At 39.7% G+C, this 27,650-nt stretch overlaps 1 protein-coding gene across 4 annotated transcripts in view; it reads left to right on the forward strand.

Moving 5' to 3' along the window:
• septin8a (septin 8a) overlaps positions 1 to 24,860 on the forward strand; it is a 33,409-nt gene extending 8,549 nt beyond the window's left edge. For 3 of the 4 annotated variants that reach the window (XM_063011003.1, XM_063011001.1, XM_063011000.1), the window contains 7 exons: positions 1,892 to 2,078; positions 5,258 to 5,419; positions 7,504 to 7,600; positions 18,387 to 18,555; positions 19,102 to 19,234; positions 19,755 to 19,924; positions 24,597 to 24,860. In XM_063011003.1, coding sequence (XP_062867073.1) covers positions 1,892 to 2,078; positions 5,258 to 5,419; positions 7,504 to 7,600; positions 18,387 to 18,555; positions 19,102 to 19,234; positions 19,755 to 19,924; positions 24,597 to 24,753 — 1,075 coding nt within the window. In that variant the 3' untranslated portion in view covers positions 24,754 to 24,860. Of the gene's footprint in view, positions 1 to 1,891; positions 2,079 to 5,257; positions 5,420 to 7,503; positions 7,601 to 18,386; positions 18,556 to 19,101; positions 19,235 to 19,754; positions 19,925 to 21,308; positions 23,063 to 24,596 lie in introns of those variants that run through there. The other variant, XM_063011002.1, reaches the window with a different exon arrangement.
• Positions 24,861 to 27,650: the final 2,790 nt, after the last annotated feature.

Consider the following 27,650-nt stretch of genomic DNA (forward strand, 5'->3'; position numbering starts at 1 on the left):
TAGGGCTGCATGTTTGTATGTCCCTCAGCGTAAGGGGCCAAAGAGCGAGAGAAAGAAAGTATCTGTAAAAGGCAATCTAGTCTAAATTTTTTTTTTTAGGAAATCACAACGTTTTTTTTAAAAAAATGCATTCAGCAGAGAGGCAGACAGTGAAGTCTTTAAGAGTTCACTAGAGATTCATGCTGGGAATCTGCCCTCGGGAAATGGAGGGAAAGGTCAGGCAAACTGGTGAAAGAGGAATGTGGAGCTAGATTGCTTCTTTACTTACAAGAATAACTATAGTAATTTTAATACTAAAACATGTTCCCTCTGTTAACAGAGACATTCCTTATGAAATACATTTAAAAAGTACAATAAAGTAAAATTTGCTTATAGTCACTGTTAGTTAGCTACATTTTAATTGGTTAAATGTGAAAATCATTTTGGAAAAAATGGGTTAGTATTAAACATGTGACAGTGTTAGGCTGCTTTTGTATGATAAGTGGTTTAGGCTTTGTTCATCCCGAGGCTGGAAGTATATTGGCACTTACCATGGCTTTTACGCTGCTCACAAGATGCGCAGCAATACCGCCTTCTGTCGAGTGTCATTCATAAAATCACTACACTGACAGTATAGACTGTTTATTTGCAGTTTTGTATGAAATGTATCTTAGTTTAAAACTAAAAAGCTCGGCTGCTCAGGTTACGCTGCGGTAAAACACGCTAGCACACCAGAGCTGACATTTCGAACTTGTCGGTTTGAAACTCGGCTCTGCCATCTGGCTGGGCTGGGCGGCTACATGAACAACGATTGGCTTGTTGTTCGTACAGGGTGAGAAGCTGGATAGGGACCTCATAAATGATGCAATTACGACCTCTGCTGGCTGATTGATGCCGCCGATGATATGCATACACAAAGCTGATCCACATATGAACTTGCAGGCGAAAAGATGCAGTCGGCTACTGCACACGTGTCGGAGGGGGCGTGTGTTAGTCTCGCTCTTTGCGTAATGCAAACGTGTAATTGGATACGACTAGAATGGGAGAAAGAATTGGAAGAAATGCAAAAAACAAAAGCATTGCTATGTCATCATTTAAAGACATGAAAAGATAAAAACGAAATGGGTTAATGTCACTTTACTGCTTCAATTAAAGGGTGCAATAAATGTAATTAAAAAGCTACGAAGCCCCAACAATTGATGTCAGGATTTTAAACAGGGGATTGCTATCTAAAATACACATTGCACTGCTTACTAGTTGCCGTGCTGTTTTTTTTAATCACAATGCCATGGTTCTAATGTTATGTATAATCCAACAGTTCAGGGTTTTGTGAAACAGTGAGAATCATTTTCTCCACCATGTCTGTGCTTTGCTTTTGACTCTGTCATATAAACAATTCGTCTCATTGGTGCGTTGATAAGGTCAGCAGCAGACTGGGTCAAAGGTAAATCAGATTGAAGATGGCCACAGTTCATTGGAAACAATGACACTTTATAACATAAATGGGTGGTAGAAAACATAAACTGATAACAGGTGGAGTTTTATGTGTAAAATATGCTTTATTATTTATAACAGAATGCAGTTCCGTTATTAGCAGTGCCATAAGGCGTGAAGCAGAAGAGAGGATGACTCATGATTATTTACTCAGTAATGCTGTTTTTATGTAAACTATTTATGGATTTGTTTTCAAAAGATAAAACTGGCCTTCTTAGTTACAGTAGTAGCTTTAGCATTCTGTTCCACTATAGGATCCTTAGATGCTAATATGAGAGATGAAGTCCAGGCTTACTACTGTACCGTTTTTTTGTTTCTTTTAATTCTGTTTTAATGTTGTTCAACATAATTTCATTAATGCATGTGTCATTTTTGGTAAAATTATTATTATAATGATTATTTTTTCTTGTGTTTGCAGTTACAAACCCATTGTGGATTACATTGACACACAGTTTGAAAACTATCTGCAGGAGGAGTTAAAAATCAAGCGTTCGCTCTTCAACTGCCACGACACGAGAATCCACATCTGCCTCTACTTCATCTCTCCCACGGGCCACTCGCTTAAATCGTTGGATTTGGTAACAATGAAGAAGTTGGACAGCAAGGTATGCAGGGTTTGGCCACATCTCAAAGATGCTGCTAACTGTGGAGGCCTTTGTCTTGAGCTTGATGTCATTAATGGAGCCACTTTGATATTAGTTGTGATTTGTGACATGGCCAGGGATGTGTTTGGTCAGCAGCAATACTTAGATAGTTTGTGGTGTAATTGTTTTGTATTTTTCCATAGATTTCCCTCCAGTCTAGTCATATCTAGTTAACCTCTGATCAAGCAGGGCCTTGACCAAACCAAGCCACCACCGACATGTGTGTAGTACCTGCTTTAGGAGATCAGCCGTTTCTAACATACTCGAACCTTGTCTAGTTCCAAAACCATCTGCATATTAAGGTCAGGCATTTACAAGACTTTGGAGTGTCTGATTCTGTGGGAATTTGTAACCACTGGTCAAAAAAGTATTTGCAAGATTGAACACTACTGTTTGACAAGGAGACCTGGCTCACAATCCTTGTCTAAATGGATCTCAAACCAGGTCTTTATAGAGCTTGCTTTGTGCACAGAAGCACTAATGTGATGGAACAGGACAGGGCATTTTCCTGACTGTGCCAGAAAGCTGACCCATGCTTTTGGCCATATGATGTTTATTTTCTTGTCATTTAGTCACAAAAAAGGACAGCCACAGAAATCATTAAAATCAAGACCGTTGCATACATGTCCCTTACAAGTTCAAGTTTATTTATTGTTTATTAGGATTTTAACGTCATGTTTTACACTTTGGTTACATTCATGACAGGAACGGTAGTTACTCATTACACAAGGTTCATCAGTTCACAATGTTATATTGAACACACTCATGGACAATTTAGTATCTCCAATTCACCTCACTTGCATGTCTGGACTGTGGGAGGAAACCGGAGCACCCGGAGAAAACCCACGCAGACACGGGGAGAACATGCAAACTCCACACAGAAAGGACCCGGACTGCTCCACTCGGGGATCGAACCCAGGACCTTTTTGGTGGTAGGCGACAGTGCTACCCAGTACCCACTTAGCCACCGTACCTCCCCTACAAGTGCAAGTATACTCTTGACTTCCAGTGGTGTAGTTTGTTCCTGACTTCTATACCTGGAGTAAGAACATTTATTCTAGATTTTATGTGAAGATTTTTGCATTAGTTTTCTAGTATTCCAATGCTGTCATTTAGCTTTCTACAGCAAAATAAATGGCCCAACAGTGACCCCACCAAACCTAAAGCATAAAGAGAAGATATTTCCAGAATAAACATCCTGAGCTAATGAGAGAATGGAATGTTAAAACATTTTTCCCCCCAAAATATTAGAACTCACTGACTGTTTGCATCTACAGTATAATGACATCTTATTAGATCCTGATCCTACAAGTAAAACACACTGCTTTAACCAAAGTAAACACATTGTTGCATGGATGACTCACAAAAGTCCTTCATATTGGATGTAATATTGATCAGCATGCACTGAATAATCTAGGGCACTTTGGTTTCCGTTACTCTGTTCCACTGAAAAAGAAGAGATTCAATTGTTCATTTGCTGGTTGTGTGAATGGTGAGCATCATTAACAGAGTGTCTGTGGGAGATGAGAAATAGCAGAATGTGTAATGCTGGGATTCTGGCCTGACTGTTGTGTTTTCAGGTTGCACAGCACATATTGAACAGATGGTACTGTGACGTTTGGTAAGAGGCTGACTGCCAGGAAGCTCTGTAAAGGTTGCATTTCTCTTGAGTTCTTCTCCCTTAGGGAAAGGAAAAACTTTAAACAGGAAATGCTCGATGAATAACCGGTTCTCAGAGTTACATTTGGCATCACTTCACATTCCATATTGGCCATCTTTTAAGAAAATGAAGGGATTGTTAGAGTAGGCTTTTTTTTCCTCAGTGAGTCATTGCTGTAAAATAGCAAGGTGACATTTAGTTGTGAATATGGGAGTAGCTCCAATTATTTCTAACAAAAGTAACTGGGTGTTGCTTGTCCCAACTTAAGCTGGAAATCTAGTGTGGAAATGTTTTCTGTCTGTTATTAGTAATAGATAATTCTATGAGTGTCTAGACAATAAGAGTCTGTCAGAAACTGGTTGAATTAGGCTGGCTCTATCACTGAGACTACACATAATTTATTGTATAGATATACACCGATCAGCCATAACATTAAAACCACCTCCTTGTTTCTACACTCAGTGTCCATTTTATCAGCTCCACTTACCATATAAAAGTACTTTAAAGTTCTACAATTACTGACTGTAGTCCATCTGTTTCTCTGCATGCTTTGTTAGCCCCCTTTCATACTGTTCTTCAATGGTCAGGACTCTCCCAGGACTACTACAGAGCAGGTATTATTTGGGTGGTGGATCATTCTCAGCACTGCAGTGACAATGACATGGTGGTGGTGTGTTAGTGTGTGTTGTGCTGGTATGAGACACAGCAGCGCTGATGGAGTTTTTAAACACCTCACTGTCACTGCTGGACTGAGAATAGTCCACCAACCAAAAATATCCAGCCAACAGCACCCTGTGGGCAGCGTCCTGTGACCACTGATGAAGGTCTAGAAGATGACCAACTCAAACAGCAGCAATCAATAAACGATCGTCTTTGACTTCATATCTACGTGGTGGACCAACTAGGTAGGAGTGTCTAATAGAGTGGACAGTGAGTGGAGACGGTATTTAAAAACTCCAGCAGCGCTGCTGTGTCTGATCCAGTCATACCAGCACAACACACACTAACACACCACCACCATGTCATTGTCGCCATTGTCACTGCAGTGCTGAGAATCACCCACCACCTAAATAATACCTGTATGTGGTAGTGGTCTTGTGGGGGTCCTGACCATTGAAGAACAGGGTGAAAGCAGGCTAAAAAAAAGTATGTAGAGAAACAGATGGACTACAGTCAGTCATTGTAGAACTACAAAGTGCTTCTACAAAGTGCTTCTACAAGTGCTTCTAAGTGGAGCTGATAAAATGGATAGTAAGTGTAGAAACAAGGAGGTGGTTTTAATGTTATGGCTGATCGGTGTAGATATGTATGATCACATGATAAATTATTGATCTTATTAACTGGTGGGTAGCACTGTCACCTCACAGCAAGAAGATCCTGGGTTCGATTCCCAGGTTGAGCGGTTTGACTTAATGGCTTGTATAAGTAACTTTTAGCTATAAATTGTATAAGTACTGTTTTGTTCATGTTTTCTCTCTAGGTGAACATCATTCCCATTATTGCCAAAGCTGACACAATTTCCAAAAGTGAACTCCACAAGTTTAAGATCAAAATCATGAGTGAGCTTGTAAGCAATGGCGTGCAGATCTACCAGTTTCCCACAGACGATGACGCAGTTGCAGAGATCAACTCTTCAATGAATGTAAGTCCACCATACAGACATTTGCTTTAATCTAATACAGACTGGATCTTAATGTACCAAGTCCAACACTTTTCTGCATTATGAAAGCTATGCTAAAGGATAAGTACTACACAGTAATCTTAATAGCCACCAGTTATAGAATAGAATAGAATGAATGCCTTATTTGTCATATATACATATCCATGTGTACAGTACAATGAAATTCTTTTTTGCGCATCCCAGCTTGTTTGGAAGCTGGTGTCAGAGCACAGGGTCAGCCATGTACGGCACCCCTGAGGCAGAGAGGGTTAAGGGCCATAAACTAATGCACTTTGAATGCCCAATTTATGTAACTAAAGTAAATGATCTTTCCTTCAACAAGGTGTTCATTAAATGTCCTTAAAGATGCACAGTCATGTTTGAACATGTTTAAATATGGACAACTCTAATGCCAGCAGCATCTCTGATCAATATCCTTCTGGCTCGGTCATCCAGTTAGGAGACACAGATGTGATTGCTGACGTTTTGCATCTGGTGTGAATTTTAGATGACAGTCTTAAACTCCTGCAGGAAGTCTTTTAGATAGCTCATCAATAAGTCATGAAAAAAAGCTCATCAATAAGTCATGAATAAAAAATGAGAGAAATGTATAGTACAGAACACCAAGGTCAGATCTGGTATGGGTGTAATCTAATAATCAGCAATATTTATTTTAATGGTAAAGATCTTCAATCTGGTAAACTACCTAGTGAAGCCTCTGTGTGACTCAGCAGTCTGAACTCTCTGTAATGCTTGTGTGTGGAGATCTGTAGCTTTATTCTCAGTTCTTATTCAAATGAATTTTAATGTATTTTTTGACTGACCGATTTAACCGAACAATGACTTTCTTGTCAGTTATTGGTTAACTGGTTAATCATTTGTATAGGGCGACACTGGCTCGGTGGGTAGCACTGTTGCTTCACAGCAAGATGGTCTTGGGTTCGACCTCCCAGGTGTAACCAGTAATTACCTGTCCTGTCAAGAATGTAACCAAAGTGTATAAAGCATGACATTAAAATCCTAATAAATAAATAAATACTCTCGGTTCAAATGAAACATTAGCTGTTGGAAATGAATTTACTGAACAATGACTTTCTTGTCAGTTATTGGTTAACTGGTTATTCGTTTGTAAACATGCTACTTGATGCATAAATGGTGTTTTTGCATTACCTCCCTTCTGGCCAAAAAGACCCATAGACCATCATGCATCACTTCTGACATGCAATCCGTCATCAGCCGCTTATCACCTGCCAACGTTGGTTTTCCACACAGAGCCGTAATTCCTTGTGGAACCAACTTTCCCTCCCTCAAACACAGCCATCTGTGTTTGTGTGGACGCGATAGGGGGTCACACACTACACCATCTACCACCAGGAGGAATCTCAGATGAGTCAGTCTGGTCTCCCAAAATATGTTTTGTCATGAAAACACGCAAGAAGTAACAAGAGGTCATTAATACCATGTCTAAAAATGCACGTCAACAAGAAGCGAGTGATCAAAGTTGTTTGTGCGCTGATATGCAGCGTAAAACAAGTAGGAAAAGGAAATGAAGCTGAATGAAGGAGTGGATTGGGCTATGTGTTGATGATAAGGTCACAAATACTGTAAAGCTTGTGTATGTCGATGTATTCTGATAGAAACTATATCATGTCTCTGCCATACACATTTACATCTTCTCCCCTGTGTTTCCCCTCACTCTGTATCTTGCGTTCTTAACAATCACAACCTGATCACAAAACCTTTTACACTACATGATTTAGAGTCACCGACAGGTCCAGATATTTAGCATGCTAGATATTTTTCTTAAGTCTGCGAGCTACTGGCGAGCCGCTTGGATCGAGTCGTTGAACAGTTTACACATAGCAATCGAGAGCCGATTTTCGAGCCCCAAGCGAATGCTGATTTGCCTCCGAGTTAAATCTGGACAAAAATCGTGTAGTGTGAACTAGGCATTAGTGTTTCCTGCTTAATCTTGTAAACAACTGTTTAACAACATGACTCTAGTCTGTGTTCAGTGTGAATGTATTCATATACCAAAGATTAACACCTACCATTTATTCTACCAGGCTCATCTACCCTTTGCTGTAGTGGGCAGTGTTGAGGAGGTCAAAGTTGGAAACAAGACGGTGAGGGCCAGACAGTACCCCTGGGGAGTGGTCCAAGGTAAAGCTCATTTCTAAAGTGATGTAATAAGTTTTAACAGAATCATTTAAGGTAATTTCTGTCACAGTGGCTGCACATGCACACATGGACTGACGGCTTTGTTACTCCATGATTGATGGTTTAAAATGTATTATCATGACTAACAGATCAGCCATGTTGGTCATTTAATAGCACTGTGGGGGTTTTTTTAGAACAAGCCCAGCTCTCAAGCCCAACTGAGACCTCTGGCTAATCTTCTTTGTTTCCTCCCTGCTACGTTTTATGGTTATTTTTACTATAGCGCTTGTATAAACATGAGCTTTTGGGTGGGGGTTAATTATGCCGTGCTCGCTCAGTTGCTAAAAGCGCACGCTGAGGAAAGGTCATGTCATTAGCCAAAGCATATCACTGACAGCAGGGTCTAGCCAGCAGCGAAGCAGCATGGCTTTTCTCACAGCATCTATCAGGATGGTTATTTTGTTATAAGTTTATTTATAGTTACTTATTTCACTTTTGGGGCCAAGCAAAATAGGACAGAAAGTTCACACGGACTTGTATTCTACACATGCACATTTTTGTGAATGAAAAACAGTCCAAAGACAAGATTTTTTTGACATAATTACTCACTCAGATTTTATAGTTGGGACAGGGTCATGTTTACCACTGTGCTATATCATTTTCCTTTAACAACCTTCTTTGAATGTTTGGAATCTGAGAACACAAATGGTTGTAGTTGTGAAAGTGGATTTTTTTCACATTCTTGCTGGATATAACACTTCAACAGTATGGGATCAGTATGCATATTGTGGCCTCAAGGAACTGTGTTACTAACAAATGTTTTCCAAAGTATTCTTTGGCCCATGTAGTTTTATTCATTAATTCAGTGTCTATTCTACAGTACAAGAACCCTCCCCCAAAAACTACTTAAATTTTTGGAAGCAATTGCACTTAAAAATGCCACAAACACTTTAACCACCATAAACCTAAGTAAAGAAAGCAAATCGACCCACCACTTTGACGTTTAAAGACAATACAGTGGGGCCAAAAAGTATTTAGTCAGCCACTGATTGTGCAAGTTCTCCTACTTAGAAAGATGAGAGAGGTCTGTAATTTTCATCATAGGTACACTTCAACTATGAGAGACAAAATGAGAAAAAAAATCCAGGAAATCACATTGTAGGATTTTTTAAAGAATTTATTTGTAAATTATGGTGGAAAATAAGTATTTGGTCAATAACAAACAAGCAAGATTTCTGGCTCTCACAGACCTGTAACTTCTTCTTTAAGAAGCTCTTCTGTCCTCCACTCGTTACCTGTATTAATGGCACCTGTTTGACCTCGTTATCTGTATAAAAGACACCTGTCCACAGCCTCAAACAGTCAGACTCCAAACTCAACCATGGCCAAGACCAAAGAGCTGTCGAAGGACACCAGGAAGAAAATTGTAGACCTGCACCAGGCTGGGAAGAGTGAATCTACAATAGGCAAGCAGGTTGGTGTGAATAAATCAACTGTGGGAGCAATTGTAAGAAAATACAAGACCATTGATAATCTCCCTCGATCTGGGGCCCCACGCAAGATCTCATCCCATGGGGTCAAAATGATGAGAACGGTGAGCAAAAATCCCAGAACTACACGGAGGGACCTGATGAATGACCTGCAGAGAGCTTGGACCAAAGTAACAAAGGCTACCATCAGTAACACACTATGCCGAGAGGGACTCAAATCCTGCAGTGCCAGGCGTGTCCCCCTGCTTAAGCCAGTACATGTCCAGGCCCGTCTGAAGTTTGCCAGAGAGCATATGGATGATCCAGAAGAGGATTGGGAGAATATCATGTGGTCAGATGAAACCAAAATGGAACTTTTTGGTAAAAACTCAACTCGTCGTGTTTGGAGGAAGAAGAATGCTGAGTTGCATCCCAAGAACACCATACCTACTGTGAAGCATGGGGGTGGAAACATCATGCTTTGGGGCTGTTTTTCTGCAAAGGGGACAGGACGACTGATCCGTGTTAAGGGAAGAATGAACGGGGCCATGTATCGTGAGATTTTAAGCCAAAACCTCCTTCCATCAGTGAGAGCATTGAAGATGGAACGTGGCTGGGTCTTCCAGCATGACAATTATCCCAAACACACCGCTCGGGCAACGAAGGAGTGGCTCCGTAAAAAGCATTTCAAGGTCCTGGAGTGGCCTAGCCAGTCTCCAGACCTCAACCCCATAGAAAATTTGTGGAGGGAGTTGAAAGTCCATGTTGCCCAGTGACAGCCCCAAAACATCACTGCTCTAGAGGAGATCTGCATGGAGGAATGGGCCAAAATACCAGCTACAGTGTGTGCAAACCTGGTGAAGACTTACAGGAAACGTTTGACCTCTGTCATTGCCAAAGGTTATGTTACAAAGTATTGAGTTGAACTTTGTTTATTGACCAAATACTTATTTTCCACCATCATTTACAAAGAAATTATTTAAAAATCCTACAATGTGATTTTCTGGATTTTTTTTTTCTCATTTTGTCTCTCATAGTTGAAGTGTACCTATGATGAAAATTACAGACCTCTCTCATCTTTCTGAGTAGGAGAACTTGCACAATCAGTGGCTGACTAAATACTTTTTGGCCCCATTGTATATTAGCTAGCCATGATAATAGTCATAGCAGCTGACAATGCGTTAAGAATTAAACACACAAACAAACAGTAAAGTATTTTAGCCTTGACTGTTTTGTACATAGGCTTTCCTGGATTCTTTGAATCTTTTAATACGGTCATGGTCTGTAGATGGTAAAAATCTTTGCAGCTGTGTGTGAAAAAGTACTTGGACTACAAACTTGAACCCATACTTGCTTGTAAAGAAGCCAACCTTTTGATAATGCTTTTATTATATACGATCATGACAGCATAGAATGCCTTTATTTGTCATATACAGGGATGTAATGATGCACCACAAAACAGTAAAAAATCGGTGCACATGTGCCACGATTCGAATCGGTTATTCATTTAAGATGGATCAATATTCACTTTAAACAGCAGAGGGCGCTGGCACTATTCACCTTACGGGCAGCACTGTGCCTAAGTGGGTAGCACTGTCGCCTCACAGCAAGAAGGTCCTGGGTTCGATCCCCAGGTGGGGCGGGCTGGGTCCTTTCTGAGCGGAGTTTGATGTTCTCCCCGTGTCTGTGTGGGTTTTCCCTGAGTGCTCCGGTTTCCTCCCACAGTCCAAAGACATGCAAGTGAGGTGAATTGGAGATACTAAATTGTCCATAACTGTGTTCGATATAACCTTGTGAACTGATTAACCTTGTGTAATGAGTGACTACCGTTCCTGTCATAAATGTAACCAAAGTGTAAAACATGATGTTAAAATCCTAATAAACAAACATACTATTCACCTTGCCAGGTTGGCGGCACTTCACAAAGTTGCCATGTAGGGGATTTTCCAGCCAAATTTATTTATGCAAGGATACTTTCTTTATTTGTATTATTCATTTATTTATATAATGTTGGATTTGTTTTAACATTTCTTTCCGTTTTTTTTACACAATAAGCATTATTTGGCATAGTTTGTACCTACCTCAGAAATAAAAGGGCATTCATTATTTAGATAAATAAAAGATAAGCACAAATATAGTATTTTATTTTATTTAAAGATTAATAATAAAAGGAAACTGTCATCATTTGTCTCGTGAATCATATCGCATTGTGGGTAAAGTGCAACGTTACATCCCTAGTCATATATCAATATAAAGACGAGATACAATAAGCAGACTCGAACATAATACCGATCATGCCATAAAATGACACAAGTGTGCTTAACGTGGCATTAAAATCCAAACAAACATTTGTGATATATACAGTGTATCACAAAAGTGAGTACACCCCTCACATTTCTGCAGATATTTAAGTATATCTTTTCATGGGACAACACTGACAAAATGACACTTTGACACAATGAAAAGTAGTCTGTGTGCAGCTTATATAACAGTGTAAATTTATTCTTCCCTCAAAATAACTCAATATACAGCCATTAATGTCTAAACCACCGGCAACAAAAGTGAGTACACCCCTAAGAGACTACACCCCTAAATGTCCAAATTGAGCACTGCTTGTCATTTTCCCTCCAAAATGTCATGTGATTTGTTAGTGTTACTAGGTCTCAGGTGTGCATAGGGAGCAGGTGTGTTCAATTTAGTAGTACAGCTCTCACACTCTCTCATACTGGTCACTGAAAGTTCCAACATGGCACTTCATGGCAAAGAACTCTCTGAGGATCTTAAAAGACGAATTGTTGCGCTACATGAAGATGGCCAAGGCTACAAGAAGATTGCCAACACCCTGAAACTGAGCTGCAGCACAGTGGCCAAGATCATCCAGCGTTTTAAAAGAGCAGGGTCCACTCAGAACAGACCTCGCGTTGGTCGTCCAAAGAAGCTGAGTGCACGTGCTCAGCATCACATCCAACTGCTGTCTTTGAAAGATAGGCGCAGGAGTGCTGTCAGCATTGCTGCAGAGATTGAAAAGGTGGGGGGTCAGCCTGTCAGTGCTCAGACCATACGCCGCACACTACATCAAATTGGTCTGCATGGCTGTCACCCCAGAAGGAAGCTTCTTCTGAAGTCTCTACACAAGAAAGCCCGCAAACAGTTTGCTGAAGACATGTCAACAAAGGACATGGATTACTGGAACCATGTCCTATGGTCTGATGAGACCAAGATTAATTTGTTTGGTTCAGATGGTCTCAAGCATGTGTGGCGGCAATCAGGTGAGGAGTACAAAGATAAGTGCGTCATGCCTACAGTCAAGCATGGTGGTGGGAATGCCATGGTCTGGGGCTGCATGAGTGCAGCAGGTGTTGGGGAGTTACATTTCATTGAGGGACACATGAACTCCAATATGTACTGTGAAATACTGAAGCAGAGCATGATCCCCTCCCTCCGGAAACTGGGTCGCAGGGCAGTGTTCCAGCATGATAATGACCCCAAACACACCTCTAAGACGACCACTGCTTTATTGAAGAGGCTGAGGGTAAAGGTGATGGACTGGCCAAGCATGTCTCCAGACCTAAACCCAATAGAACATCTTTGGGGCATCCTCAAGCGGAAGGTGGAGGAGTGCAAAGTCTCGAATATCCGCCAGCTCCGTGATGTCGTCATGGAGGAGTGGAAAAGCATTCCAGTGGCAACCTGTGAAGCTCTGGTAAACTCCATGCCCAGGAGAGTTAAGGCAGTTCTGGGAAATAATGGTGGCCACACAAAATATTGACACTTCAGAAACTTTCACTAAGGGGTGTACTCACTTTTGTTGCCGGTGGTTTAGACATTAATGGCTGTATATTGAGTTATTTTGAGGGAAGAATAAATTTACACTGTTATATAAGCTGCACACAGACTACTTTTCATTGTGTCAAAGTGTCATTTTGTCAGTGTTGTCCCATGAAAAGATATACTTAAATATCTGCAGAAATGTGAGGGGTGTACTCACTTTTGTGATACACTATACAGTGTATCACAAAAGTGAGTACACCCCTCACATTTCTGCAGATATTTAAGTATATCTTTTCATGGGACAACACTGACAAAATGACACTTTGACACAATGAAAAGTAGTCTGTGTGCAGCTTATATAACAGTGTAAATTTATTCTTCCCTCAAAAAAATTCAATATACAGCCATTAATGTCTAAACCACCGGCAACAAAAGTGAGTACACCCCTAAGAGACTACACCCCTAAATGTCCAAATTGAGCACTGCTTGTCATTTTCCCTCCAAAATGTCATGTGATTTGTTAGTGTTACTATGTCTCAGGTGTGCATAGGGAGCAGGTGTGTTCAATTTAGTAGTACAGCTCTCACACTCTCTCATACTGGTCACTGAAAGTTCCAACATGGCACCTCATGGCAAAGAACTCTCTGAGGATCTTAAAAGACGAATTGTTGCGCTACATGAAGATGGCCAAGGCTACAAGAAGATTGCCAACACCCTGAAACTGAGCTGCAGCACAGTGGCCAAGATCATCCAGCGTTTTAAAAGAGCAGGGTCCACTCAGAACAGACCTCGCGTTTGTCGTCCAAAGAAGCTGAGTGCACGTGCTCAGCGTCACATCCAACTGCTGTCTTTGAAAGATAGGCGCAGGAGTGCTGTCAGCATTGCTGCAGAGATTGAAAAGGTGGGGGGTCAGCCTGTCAGTGCTCAGACCATACGCCGCACACTACATCAAATTGGTCTGCATGGCTGTCACCCCAGAAGGAAGCCTCTTCTGAAGTCTCTACACAAGAAAGCCCGCAAACAGTTTGCTGAAGACATGTCAACAAAGGACATGGATTACTGGAACCATGTCCTATGGTCTGATGAGACCAAGATTAATTTGTTTGGTTCAGATGGTCTCAAGCATGTGTGGCGGCAATCAGGTGAGGAGTACAAAGATAAGTGTGTCATGCCTACAGTCAAGCATGGTGGTGGGAATGCCATGGTCTGGGGCTGCATGAGTGCAGCAGGTGTTGGGGAGTTACATTTCATTGAGGGACACAAGAACTCCAATATGTACTGTGAAATACTGAGCAGAGCATGATCCCCTCCCTCCGGAAACTGGGTCGCAGGGCAGTGTTCCAGCATGATAATGACCCCAAACACACCTCTAAGACGACCACTGCTTTATTGAAGAGGCTGAGGGTAAAGGTGATGGACTGGCCAAGCATGTCTCCAGACCTAAACCCAATCGAACATCTTTGGGGCATCCTCAAGCGGAAGGTGGAGGAGCGCAAAGTCTCGAATATCCGCCAGCTCCGTGATGTCGTCATGGAGGAGTGGAAAAGCATTCCAGTGGCAACCTGTGAAGCTCTGGTAAACTCCATGCCCAGGAGAGTTAAGGCAGTTCTGGGAAATAATGGTGGCCACACAAAATATTGACACTTCAGGAACTTTCACTAAGGGGTGTACTCACTTTTGTTGCCGGTGGTTTAGACATTAATGGCTGTATATTGAGTTATTTTGAGGGAAGAATAAATTTACACTGTTATATAAGCTGCACACAGACTACTTTTCATTGTGTCAAAGTGTCATTTTGTCAGTGTTGTCCCATGAAAAGATATACTTAAATATCTGCAGAAATGTGAGGGGTGTACTCACTTTTGTGATACACTGTACATATACATGTGTACACATAAACAGTTGACAAAGCACTGCTTAGTTTTTTTTTAAATTTGCATTTTATCCACTATCCCATCTTTTTTTAGAATCATACACACCGCCCTAGATTTACCTGCATTCTTACCTGCTATAATGATAAAATCATTTCTAGCTGAATTATATGTTTAGCTTGGAAATAATGTGTTAATTGGATGATGTAAGTATTTGCCTTTTTGTGATTGCTTTTTTAAAAGGGACTAATGGAAATTTTAGTTTGTTATCCGCTTATCAGCTCCAGTTGCCATGACAAATGGGAGACTGCTGGTATTTCTTTCTGCCGTGCTATTTATATTCCATGTGTTGAGACTTTCCCCACTACAAAGACTCAGGCTTCCCCAGGGGTCTTTTCAAGCTCACCAAATGACTAATAGACTTTCTGCTTGGGAATGTGGCCAAGCATCAAAGCAGCTAACATTTCAGACAGACGACTGACGACTCTTTCTAAAAGCAATGTTTGCAGTAAAACACAATAAATGTATTAATTTAAAAATAGCTGGGGTGCACACCAGTGCTTGGATTCCAAGCTCCCAAGTTCAAATCTCTAGCAGACAAAATTGGCCTCTAGACTGCTGGGTGGGAAAAGACCAGACTAACAGAGGGTGGGGGTTATCAATGCTTTGTAAGGACACTGGTTGCCCAGGTCACCTGTACTGAAGTGGAGGAGTGCAGAGATCAGTGCCTGTCTCTCAGTGTGCGAAACCAACCTCGTGCACAAAACCACAGAGGTATGAGAGAATAAGAAGGGATTGGTGGACTGCACACACATCGGAAGGAGTGTGTGTCAGGCGAATATACACCCTCCTTGGATGCCATCAGGGTCCCCAGCAGAGGATTGGCTATGCTAAATTGGGAGTGGGGGAGAGGGGGGCTTTATAAAATATTTATATTATATTTTGGGATACATTGCACACACTTAATTGTTAGGTTTCTCAATTAGCTCCTAAAAACTGAGAAGCCAAAGTTGTTTTTTTCTTCTTCTTGAAGCACAACACAACCATCCTGTCTTTTCTTGTTCAGCTTCTGAACTATTTTAGTAATGTGGGAGTAGAACTTGAGTGAAGATTTATTTACAGGATAGATTCTTCTCAAGAAGCAAGGTCAGGCAGAAAGACCTTTGATGGACATCTGCTGATCTGTACTCTGATTTCTTCATTACAGTAAAGCTGTGGGAAGTTTTTCCCAGGCCCTGCACTTTCTCAGGATGGGTCAAACACTAGTATTTCCCTGACTGGTTGCCATAGCTTAACACCATAACATGGCATTTTTCCTGGAATGTATAGCTCTCCGTATTCCCAGTGGTGGCTTGTTATTTTGCTGTTGGCTGGCCTCGTTCAATTTCCTGTTCGCGTCTGCATTGTGAACTTGAAGCAACATTGTTGGGATTTATCTTGCTTAAGGCTGAGACAAAAATATACAAAAAATACCTTTATGTGACCTTTTAATCTATAACAGCATCTGAGATGTCTACTAAAAGACTTTGAAGTATACACCGATCAGCCATAACATTAAAACCACCTCCTTGTTTCTACACTCACTGTCCATTTTATCAGCTCCACTTACCACATAGAAGCACTTTGTAGTTCTACAATTACTGACTGTAGTCCATCTGACATACTTTTTTAGCCTGCTTTCACCCTGTTCTTCAATGGTCAGGACCCCCACAGGACCACAACAGAGCAGGTATTATTTAGGTGGTGGATCATTCTTAGCACTGCAGTGACACTGACATGGTGGTGGTGTGTTAGTGTGTGTTGTGCTGGTATGAGTGGATCAGACACAGCAGTGCTGCTGGAGTTTTTAAATACCGTGTCCACTCACTGTCCACCCTATTAAACACTCCTAACTAGTTGGTCCACCTTGTAAAGTAGTTGTAAAGTCAGAGACGATCGCTCATCTATTGCTGCGGTTTGGGTTGGTCATCTTCTAGACCTTCATCAGTGGTCACAGGACACTGCCCATGGGCCACTGTTGGCTGGATATTTTTGGTTGGTGGACTATTCTCAGTCCAGCAGTGACAGTGAGGTGTTTAAAAACTCCAGCAGCGCTGCTGTGTCTTATCCACTCATACCAGCACAACACACACTAACACACCACCACCATGTCAGTGTCACTGCAGTGCTGAGAATGACCCACCACCCAAAAAATACCTACTTTGTAGCGGTCCTGTGGGGGTCCTGACCATTAAAGAACAGCATGGAAACAAAGCATGCAGAGAAACAGATTGACTACAGTCAGTAATTGTAGAACTACAAAGTGCTCCTATATGATAAGTGGAGCTGATAAAATGGACACTGAGTGTAGAAACAAGGAGGTGGTTTTAATGTTATGGCTGATCAGTGTATTTATGGGAATTTGTGCTCATTTATTTTAAAGAGCATTTTGTGTGACTGGCCACTGATGTTGGTCAAGAAAGCCTCAATTGATGTTCGAAACTCAGCTCTGCCATCCGGCAGGCTGGACGCCTATACGAACAACGATTGGCTGTTGTTCTAGGGGGACACGGGGTGGCGGACGGGACTTCATAGCTGATGCAATTACGACCTCTGCTGGCTGATTTTCACCTCGTGTAGGTGAAAAGATGCAGTCGGCTACTGCACACTTGTCAGAGGGGGCATGTGTCAGTCTCAGCTCTCTTCAACCAGGGTGGAGATCAACATCAGTAGAGAGAAAGCATAATGCAATCTAGCAATTGGATACAACTAGATTGGAAGGAAAATTGGTAAAAATGCAAAAAAAAAAATGCAAGAAAATAAGGACTCAGGTCAGGTCACTGGAGTATTTATTGTTCCTGACACCAAGTTTTGTGTCCTATGCCACTAAAATATGAAATTTTTTCATGTTTAATGTTTTGCTAACTGATGGCCTGCAATTTCAGAGTTCACTATTTTACCTTTTTGGAAATCTTAGTTGCTCTTGATGCTCTGAAATCTCACATGTCGGAAGTTCTTTTAGTCAGAAGTCCTAAAAGGTTGATGCAATCAAGCAGATGTACTCTATATGGTTAAAATGATGTAGAAAGCTGACTGTGAGCTTGTTACAATTCTTGCCTCCAACAATTTACTTTGTGACTTGGTGGATCATGAATGACCTGATGTACAGAACACGGCCAGCGTAATTCAATCAGCTTTTAGCCAACTTAAGATGAGAAATAGCTCCTAACCTGCTTAGCATTGTAGCAGCTTTTCTCTTTCTTCTTTTGTTCCAATCCTGGATTTGTGATGGAATCTCTCCAGCTGCAGGAATGCAGAACAGCAAGTCATGCTGATCGTTTGAAGAGATGTTTTCAATTCTTCGCCGTTCATTCAGGTTTAAGAATGCCATGCTGCATACTCGCTCTCCTGCAACAAGCAAAAGCTTAGTGTGATAGCACAATGCAAGTGTAAGCAAATGTGTGTTTTTGTAGGCTGGGATGTGACATTGAGTATCAGTTGAACAATTTAAAGCCATCATCAAATGTTCCTTATAAAGATAGAAGCCTGTGTATAATGACTGGATAATAAATTCTGATTATCACTATGGTGTATCATGAAACACTATCAACACTATCTGATGCAGCCACAAAGCTGACATACATTAATGTGCACTCAGTAAGATTTAATTTGTGTGTGTGTGTGTGTGTGTGTGTGTAGTGGAAAATGAAAGCCACTGTGACTTTGTGAAGCTGCGGGAAATGTTGATTCGAGTAAACATGGAGGACCTGAGGGAACAGACACATACCCGCCACTATGAGCTCTACAGACGCTGTAAGCTAGAAGAAATGGGCTTTAAAGACACAGATCCAGACAGCCAGCCATTCAGGTAGGATGTTTTTGTCTAAAAAGCACATGTATAGCACACAAAAAAATGCATGATGTTTTGAGAAATCATAGCAAGGCATTGCGACACATTACTTCAGATTGTTTTAATTAGATAGATTATAATAATTGGAGATGCACCAGTATGGGAATTGTGGAGTGATTACCATAACTGATATTTGGCGCAGTAGTCCATTACTTCAGCCCACCACCAATGAGATCTGGGCACTAATGTGTGGTACTATTGGACAATGGGACGTCTACACAGGCGGGATTAGCTATGTCTGAAGAGGCAGATGACCAAAGCCCCATGATGAATTGGCGCTCTGATAGAGCCACATTCTTGCGGAATAGCTCTACTGATGAACTATTTTATTTGTTGTTATTATTGTAGGGCCAAATGCTGAATACAAGGGAATGCGGTTATCTGACCATAAAGGCATTTGTTAGACATAGAGTAGACTTTTATTTATTAAAGTTCAATAACGTAGTTGCATTATTGATGCATTTGTCAAATATTTAAACCCCTGTGTTTATGATCGTGGTTTAGTTTACAGGAGACCTACGAGGCCAAGAGGAAAGAGTTCCTGAGTGATCTGCAGCATAAGGAGGAGGAAATGAGGCAAATGTTCGTCAGTAAGGTGAAAGAAACTGAGGCTGAGCTCAAGGACAAGGAGAGAGAGGTAAGAAGTGTTCTGATATCTTTTTGCCAGCACCTAGGATTTGTTACAATGCTTCTGTTGTAATGCAATCTACTTTTCTCCACCGTAATACAGTTAGCCTGGTAATTAACAGAAGTGATTATCTAGAGTCCAACCCAGTGCATTGTGGTACATTTGTGTACATATGTGTAGAGGCAGCGTGTGAAACATTTGTGACTGCCCATATGCTAGAGATGTGGTAGCTGGAGATGAGTTTAGAAAAAACTGTGCTCAGTCAGGTGTGATGAACTAAGAAAACAAAAGAAGTGCTGTTGTCTGGGATTCCATGTAATCTCTGTATCTGTACATCAGCATGCTTTGTTTGGAATGAAAACCGCAGGTTGAGTGCAAATACCAGTTCAAATACCCTTTACTCTAGACTTTGCTTTCAATTCAGGACAGTTCCTCACAATCCCATTAACCCACATCTTATAACAGCCAGTCATTGATTAGTTTCACTGAAATGTGTGCCTGACTGGCTTCTGTACTGTTTCTTTCTCAGCTTCATGAAAAGTTTGAACAGTTGAAGCGCATGCACCAGGAAGAGAAGAGGAAGGTGGAGGAAAAGAGGAGAGACCTCGAAGAGGAGATGAATGCTTTTAACAGGAGGAAGGTGGCAGCCGAGACGCTCTCCCTCTCACAGCCGCTCAAAAAGGACAAGGACAAAAAAAAGTAAGCGATTATTTCTGATTCCATATGCAAGGCTTTCTGTTTAACAGTCTTTCCATCATAAAATATAAAACCAACAGTGCACTGGTACATTTCTGGCAGTTTTCAAAGAGTTTATGATTACAATTTATATAATACAATAAAACTGTGCTTCTTTATTTTTGGGAAATAAAGCAACCTCCTTAGCTCCTCTTAAGTGTTGTAATGTTCTACTAATGCTAGCGATGCAAATTTTTCCAGTTTCTTTGAACTGATAGTCAGATTTACTTGACAGTTAACTGGCAAGCTTAGAGCGTTCTATTCAAATACCAAACTGATGACTGAACTTTATAAAAGCAACTCTTTATGCTGTGTTTAATAACAAAACGTATTTAATGTGGCAGAAATATAGAACAGTAAAATCATGAGTACTGATCATAAATGAGATGCCTCCAGTATGTTAAAGCTCTTCCTGACAACATATCGTAAGATTTTAAAGGAATTCTACCTTTATACTAAGGCATGATGCAAAATATCCATCATATCATTTCTGTTTAAATGTAATAAAACATCACACAGGTCCTTCACGGAAATTAACATGCCGTCAGATACGATACTGACACAAAACAGATTAATACAAATGTATAAAAATACTTTTCTGTTAAGCTTAAAAGCCACAATGAGTTTGTAAACAAAACTGGCACATGCTTTTATCCAAAGCAACTTACAGTAGTGCGACAGTATTTTGTCTAAGCAAGTGAGGGTTAAGGCCTTGCACAAGGGCACAACAGTGACAACCTGGCAGTGGTGGGATTGGACCAGCCACCTTTACCTCTAGGCTACAACTGCCCATGATTGGCTATGGCTGAGGGGGTGGGTTGACGGAAGCCCTGTGATGGACTGGCGCCCTGCCCTGCCTTCACTCAGTGTTTCCAGGTGAAACTAGATCTGTGCTGCCAGGATAAAGCAGTTAGATAGAAATAAAGCAGATAGAAATTAAATTACTTTACAGTGACTACAGGAAGGATTGCAATTTTATTCTATGTCACTTATTTGCATGGTTTGTAAGCATGAAAACTGGTTCTCTCACACACCTAACTGGTGTGCTCCACAAGTTATTTTCTTGAAGTTTATTTTTATGATTGATTTGTTTATAAACTTATTTGAAAAGTTTGTCATTTAAAAGAATGAACTAAGCTAAAATTGGCAGTAGCAAACCAAACATACTGCAACATTTAATAATAATAATATGTTTATTTTATAAAATATTTAAACACGAGTCTGTATGTGTATTATTTGCCTGACTTCACCCTGTATGATGTTTTTAATTATGCATGATTCCACTCCACAGTTCATTTCCCTTTCTGTTTGTCATTTATTTTCTTTTGTCATTTTCTTTCCCTTTCAGTTAATTTATGAGCACAGCATCGCTGGCCGACCATGGACTTGTCTTCCATCATCATCATCCACATAGTGACATCAACATTAGTTGTTTTGTTTCTGCCATTTCCTATATTGACATTGTGTATATGGACCCAATGCACTGCTGGGGAACTCAGACACACAGGCACATTTGGAGGACATTCCAGTTTGGTTGCCAACGATTTTTATTTTAATTTTTTGCTTTGATCATTCAGGTTATTTTCATTTTATTTTATTAGATTTTCCTCCTGTTATGTATAAGCTGAAGAATTTTGTTGTTTTTGTTCTAGTGGGTTCCGGTCGTTTTTATAGCTAGATAGGCAGATAGAATTGTCAGGATAGGTTTAGATTTAGCTTGCATGGAACCATCTTCATTCCATAATGTTTAATAGTATTGAAGATCTGAGCCGAATCCTGTTGCATAGCACAAAGAATATATATTGCATACAACCAAATGAATCAGACTTAAATCTTATTACTAACTTTTGGGTACTGATTTTATGACAGCCCATGATTCTTTGTATGTCTTTGTATGTTTTTTTTAAAGAAATATATACCAATAATCTAATCAAGCCATAAATACGAGGATAAAAGGTGCATCTTGGTAAAGTACAAAAACGAATATGACTTCTGACATGTTTTAATGAAGAGTTGATATTTTCTAGTCTTATATTATCAGTGATGTATTATCATGTATAAAAATAAACTGCAACACCCTTTAATGTCCTGGACTGGCTGAACTACATTTCATAAGTAGTCAAAATTTACAGCGCTCACAAAGGCCATTCACATTAATGCAGTTAAAATTGGGTCATGGTGGGGTTTCCTCTGTATTCTTTTGTTTGCCTTATGTAGTTTTTTATTTTATTTTAAGATGTTAAAAGCCACGCTCACACCAGGTTTTTATCCTTCATTGCATTTCAATTACTGATTCACTTAACGTTTGTTGCATCGTCACCATTGGGAGACACTGAGGTATTGGTTGTCCTGTCCTTCTTAAACCCATGTATGTTCATCCCAGTTATGTTCAGAGTTAGATTCAGTTAGATGTTCAGTAACAGAAAAAGTACAGTACTACCAATGTTTAAATTAAGCAAGGTCTGAGTAACCTTAAAAAGCCTTCAACACATTGTTTTCACATGTTCTCCATTAGTGACATGTAATGCAGATAAACTGGGAATATCAAGCGCCTGTGAGTTGAGTACTAGGCTGCATTACACCGAGTGCTCATCTAGATTCAGCAAAACTGCCATGGTGACTTTAGGACAGTGTTCCTCAAGGCTGGTGGTGCCCTCCGGTGGTACTCTGACTAAATCTAAATAAAAGATTATTTACAAAACGGCTTTAAGAAGGCACAAGGTTTCCCACATGTACGTATATTTTAATATGATTTGTGATAATGTGTTTAATTCAGTATTTAAAAAAAATTTAGCCCACGGTTCATATTCAGCATTTCTTAACCTCAAAATTTTCAAAGCTCATCTTTCCAAGACTTTCACCAAATAAAATGAGTCTCACAAAAATCAAGCATGGCTTATATATTACAGATAAAAGAACTAAACTAACACAAGGAAACATGATACCAGTTCTAAAACATTAGACACTACTTTTCAATAAGAATTATAGATCGGCCACCCAAGCAACATTTGATTTTTACGTCTGACAGCACTGTGATGCAGGAATTTAATACAGTAGAATGGAGAAGGAACAAAAAGTATAATGGTAAACAGGCTTAATGTACAACCCTAAAAAAATGCTAATAAAAACACAGTATTTCTTACCTGGGCTTAAATTCTTATTTCAGTATAACCAGTATAAATCCAAGATATTTAATGTTTTTTCAGTTTTGTCTTTTGTCAATAACACACTTTATGTTTATATAGCATAATATAATAATATACATCCATTAATGTACACCAATTCCTGCATTTTAGGCCTGCAACACAATTCCAAAAAAGTCATGACGGGGGCAATTTAGGGCTAGTTATGAAGTAAAAAATAAATAAAAATAATAATGATGTGGTCAGATGAATTAGAATTTCAGATCTTTTTGAAAGAATTGGATGCTGTGTGCTCTGGACTAAACATGAAAATGACCATCCAGACTGTAATCAGCAACAAGTCCAAAAGCCAGGGTCTGTCATGGTACTTCTGTGATGGCAGCATTAATGCCTTCAAGACGTCGTCTTTTCCAGGGACGTCCATGCATTTTTCACCAAGACAGTGCAAAACCACATGCTGCACACATTACAAAGGCATGACTGCAGAAGAAGAGGATACGGGTACTGGACTGGCCTGGTTGCAGTCCTGACCTGTCCCCAATAGAGAATGTGTGGAGAATTGTATAATAAAATATATGACAACAACAATCCTGTACTGTTGCACTCCTTAAGACGTGTTTGCAGGAATAACAGGACAAAATTACACCTGAAACACCTGGGACAGGCGAAACAGCATTTCCCAGTAAGCAGGTGAATTGGTAACAGGTAAGTGAATCATGATTGAGAATCCACCAAAGCATCAGTCTTTGTAGTAATGATGGTTTGTGGCTCATCACTTTGTGCCAAACTTTTTCATTGCAAGATTGATTTTAAATGGTTTTAAGTTATTTGCAAACACAACATGAAAAAGTGTGCAAAAAGTCAAGAAGTATAAATCCACTGTACAGTTAAGTTTACCTGTATGAAGTTTGGGATGCAGAAAAAAATATAATAAAATTAAATAAATTAAATAAATATAACTAAATATTTTAAAAACATATGTTGCTTACTATGTGTTCTTGAAACGCAATAATTAAATGTTTTTTTTAAATAATAATCGACTATTTGATTGGATGACTGCAATCTAAGACTATCATACTAAAATCCCATTTGTATCAGACATATGACAAACATGTTTCAGGACATTAGGTGTTCCAAAAATGCATATTCTATAATATTCATAAAACCTGGTAATATTTTATGCGTCCTCCCCCCCTCCTTTTTTTCCCAATTTAGCGTAGCCAATCCGCTGGGGTGACCAAGGAGCTGTATATTTGCCTGACACGTGCGCAGTCCACTAGTGCCCTCCCAATCTCAGCTGTACCTGCTAGGGGTGCCCAGCTGACCGGTAGTACAGCTGAGAAGTTCAGAATCCCAGCGCTGATGTGCTAGCAGAATATCTCACTGCGCCATCTGGGAGCCTGTAGAACCTGGTCATTTTATTGAGAATTAAGATGTAAAGAGTACATGTTTTGTATTTTAAAAGGGCTGTTGCTTACCTTTCCTTTCTTTAGCACATCAGAGAAAAATGAGAATCAGTCTGGTGCGGGCTCCTCCAGCTCCAAAGTGATGATGACCAAAACCAGAATGGAGCCACTTAACTGCGAGAGCTGGTGGCAATGCTGCAGCTGCCTGGTCCACAACAACGCCTGGAAGGAGGGTCTCTTCTAAATGAGGGCAACCAGCAGGACACAGAACTGCATAAACACAACCGACAAACAGCCACTCTCACACACAGTCTCACACACACAAAAGAAGGATAAAGCTATTTTCTCTGATTCTTTTTTCCTGCTGTGTCTGTGATAGCACCTTTTCTGACAGGTCATGAAACCCTGTCTGTCAAATGTGAAGTGTTTTGCTGTCTTGCCATAAAAGTGGACTTGTGGCTGTGTCATGATTCATGACTCACGTTACTGGTCCTGTTTAATATGTAGATCTCTAGAACATTTTGGTTTCTCATGTACGCAAGACATTTTGTTAATATGCACATTTTGTATGGTGAACAAAACAAGCCATGTCTAACAGGAAAGCTGTGTAATATGTTTACAGTTGATGACATATGAGAGCGGTATTGCACTCATGACTTTCTTTAACCATATTTTCAACAGAATGAGTAATCAGATCCTATTGCTGAACAAAGATGTATTACTTTATTTATTTATTATTTATAAAATTATTTATTTTTACCGGATGTATTGCTAAACTAGCAAATGATGGATATTAGAAAAGATTCAAGGAAAATGTATTTTTCTATGCTTCTAGTTCTTTTTTAATTTCATGAGCAATTATTAGGTATTACATTGTTTCTAGTATTACAAACATTATAGAACATGTACAGTCTAAATACAAATTAGACTTGTTATTTTCCTTATTTTTCAAATATAGATTTCTGTTTCTCCTGTAAGCGTCTCTTTTAAATCTTTTTAAAGTCTTGATCAGGTATATTCCAGGTCCTTTTTATTCTGGAAAGTAAGTGGCTCTGAACAGTGTGGCACTGCAGCTTTGCATTAACTGCAACAGAGAAAATATCAAATGCCAAAGGTCTTGAAGCTTTGCTATATTTATGCTAAAACAAACCCAGTAGCAAAAGCTGTGTTCACATTGCATGAGAACAGGAGAATGGCACAACGATGGTTTGCCCATTTGTGGCAGTATTCCTTTCCATAAAACTATCAATGTGAAAAGACAAAATACTGTATGTTTTTTGAAATTCTATCCATTACTGTTAAAGCCTCTCTGAACTGAAAAAAACATGATTTAAAAGAAAGCTATTATTAGCTATTCTCAGACCCAATTAAACATCACAGCACAAAAGTCACATAAAAACTATAACAGAGTACTTTCAACAAAAAGGGACATCAGTCTTTCAGCTCCAATACATCAACACAGTCAATTGAATATTTAATTACATGAAGGAAGCTTGCATAGTGTGTTCTACATTGTGCTTGTAATGTGACTGAATATATACAAATATGCATGACAACAATTCCAATCATGTCTACCAGTGACAACTGTGAACCAATGTTGCATATTAAGATGTTAGAACAGGCAGTATGGTGGCTCGGTGGGTAGCATTCGGTTTGATTCCCAGGTGGAGCAATCCTCTCTGTGTGGAGTTTGCCTGTTCTCCTCGTTTCTGCGAGGGTTTCCTCAGGGAGCTCTGGTTTTCTCCCACAGTCCAAAAGCATGCAAGTGAGGTAAACTGGAGATACAAAATTGTCCATGACTGTGTTTGAAATTAAAGACTTGAACTGATGAATCTAGTGTAGCCAGTAACTACCTGTCCTGAATGTATCTAAAGTGTGTAAAACACGACGTTAAAATCCTAATAAATAAATAAATAAATAAGAACAAATCACTGTGTTATTATGAGGTTGCAAAATGACATGGAGCATTCCCAAACTTGATATTCATAAATATTTATACCCCTTCTTTGTTTTGTTTGATATTGGTAAATATGTTTAAATGTTTCTCCTATTTAAAAAATAATTACTTGCAGTGGTTTTAAATTACGTCTTCAGAGGGCAACACCAAACGATGACTGGAGTGGTGTAAAGCTCATCACTGTTAGACACTGGTGCAGTGGAAACTTGATCTTATGAATTATGACACACACACACACACACACACACACACACACACCAAGCTGTGAAATACACATCACCACCACCCTGCTTCTTTTCCAGGTAAATTTCTAATCAGTTGAACATGTGCAGGTTTTTGTAGGTATATTTTAAAACTGTAATTCCAATGAAGACTTCAAAAGCTCAACTCTATAATAAAATTATTTTCTGAAAGTTACATCTGTCAAATTTATGAATACATTAACATAACTTAAGCCTTATTAATTCTCTTCTAAAATATATTGAAAACAGGATTACCAATAGATGTATTATACAGAAAAACAGTATGCTTTAAAATGTCATGTTTTAAGGTTTAAAATGTTTGAGAATTGCGCCCTTAACTGCATAGTAACGTACAACAAATCATGCATCCGCTGTACTTTAATTTGGCACTGTTTCTAATTTTAATAAATATACAATTACATATATTTAAAGCATTAATTTAAGAAATTTAGTTGAACATAGGTATGTCAGACATTATAATAAAACGCACTCATATGTTTTATAGGATGTTTAATAAGAGTAAAATACTGTATGCGGTTTAGCTCATGTTTGGACACTTTCAGATTTAGTGACATCTAGCGGAGAAACCCAGCAAATACAAGTCAAAATTTAAAAAGACCCCACGTGCACCACATATTGTATACATACAAACTATTATTAGTGTTGGTGTTTCTGAAACTGTACTATACTAATAAAGCAACGTTCCTTTATACAACAGTTAGTTCCGACCTTACAATCTGATTGGTTGAGAAGCGTTCTAACTGTGCTGATATTGGTGATAACAGCATGGTCTTTTCACACCACAACTGTATTACTCCGCTGACGTGTTGCCAGTAACGACAAGCTTCATGCACGCAAACGCGCATGCGCATGCAGGCGACACAGACTTTTTTTTCCGATCGCGTTTTAAATCCGTTATCTGATACACAATCTAGTGCACTG

The sequence above is a fragment of the Trichomycterus rosablanca genome, chromosome 16 (genome assembly GCF_030014385.1).
Source record: "Trichomycterus rosablanca isolate fTriRos1 chromosome 16, fTriRos1.hap1, whole genome shotgun sequence".
NCBI lineage: Eukaryota > Metazoa > Chordata > Actinopteri > Siluriformes > Trichomycteridae > Trichomycterus > Trichomycterus rosablanca.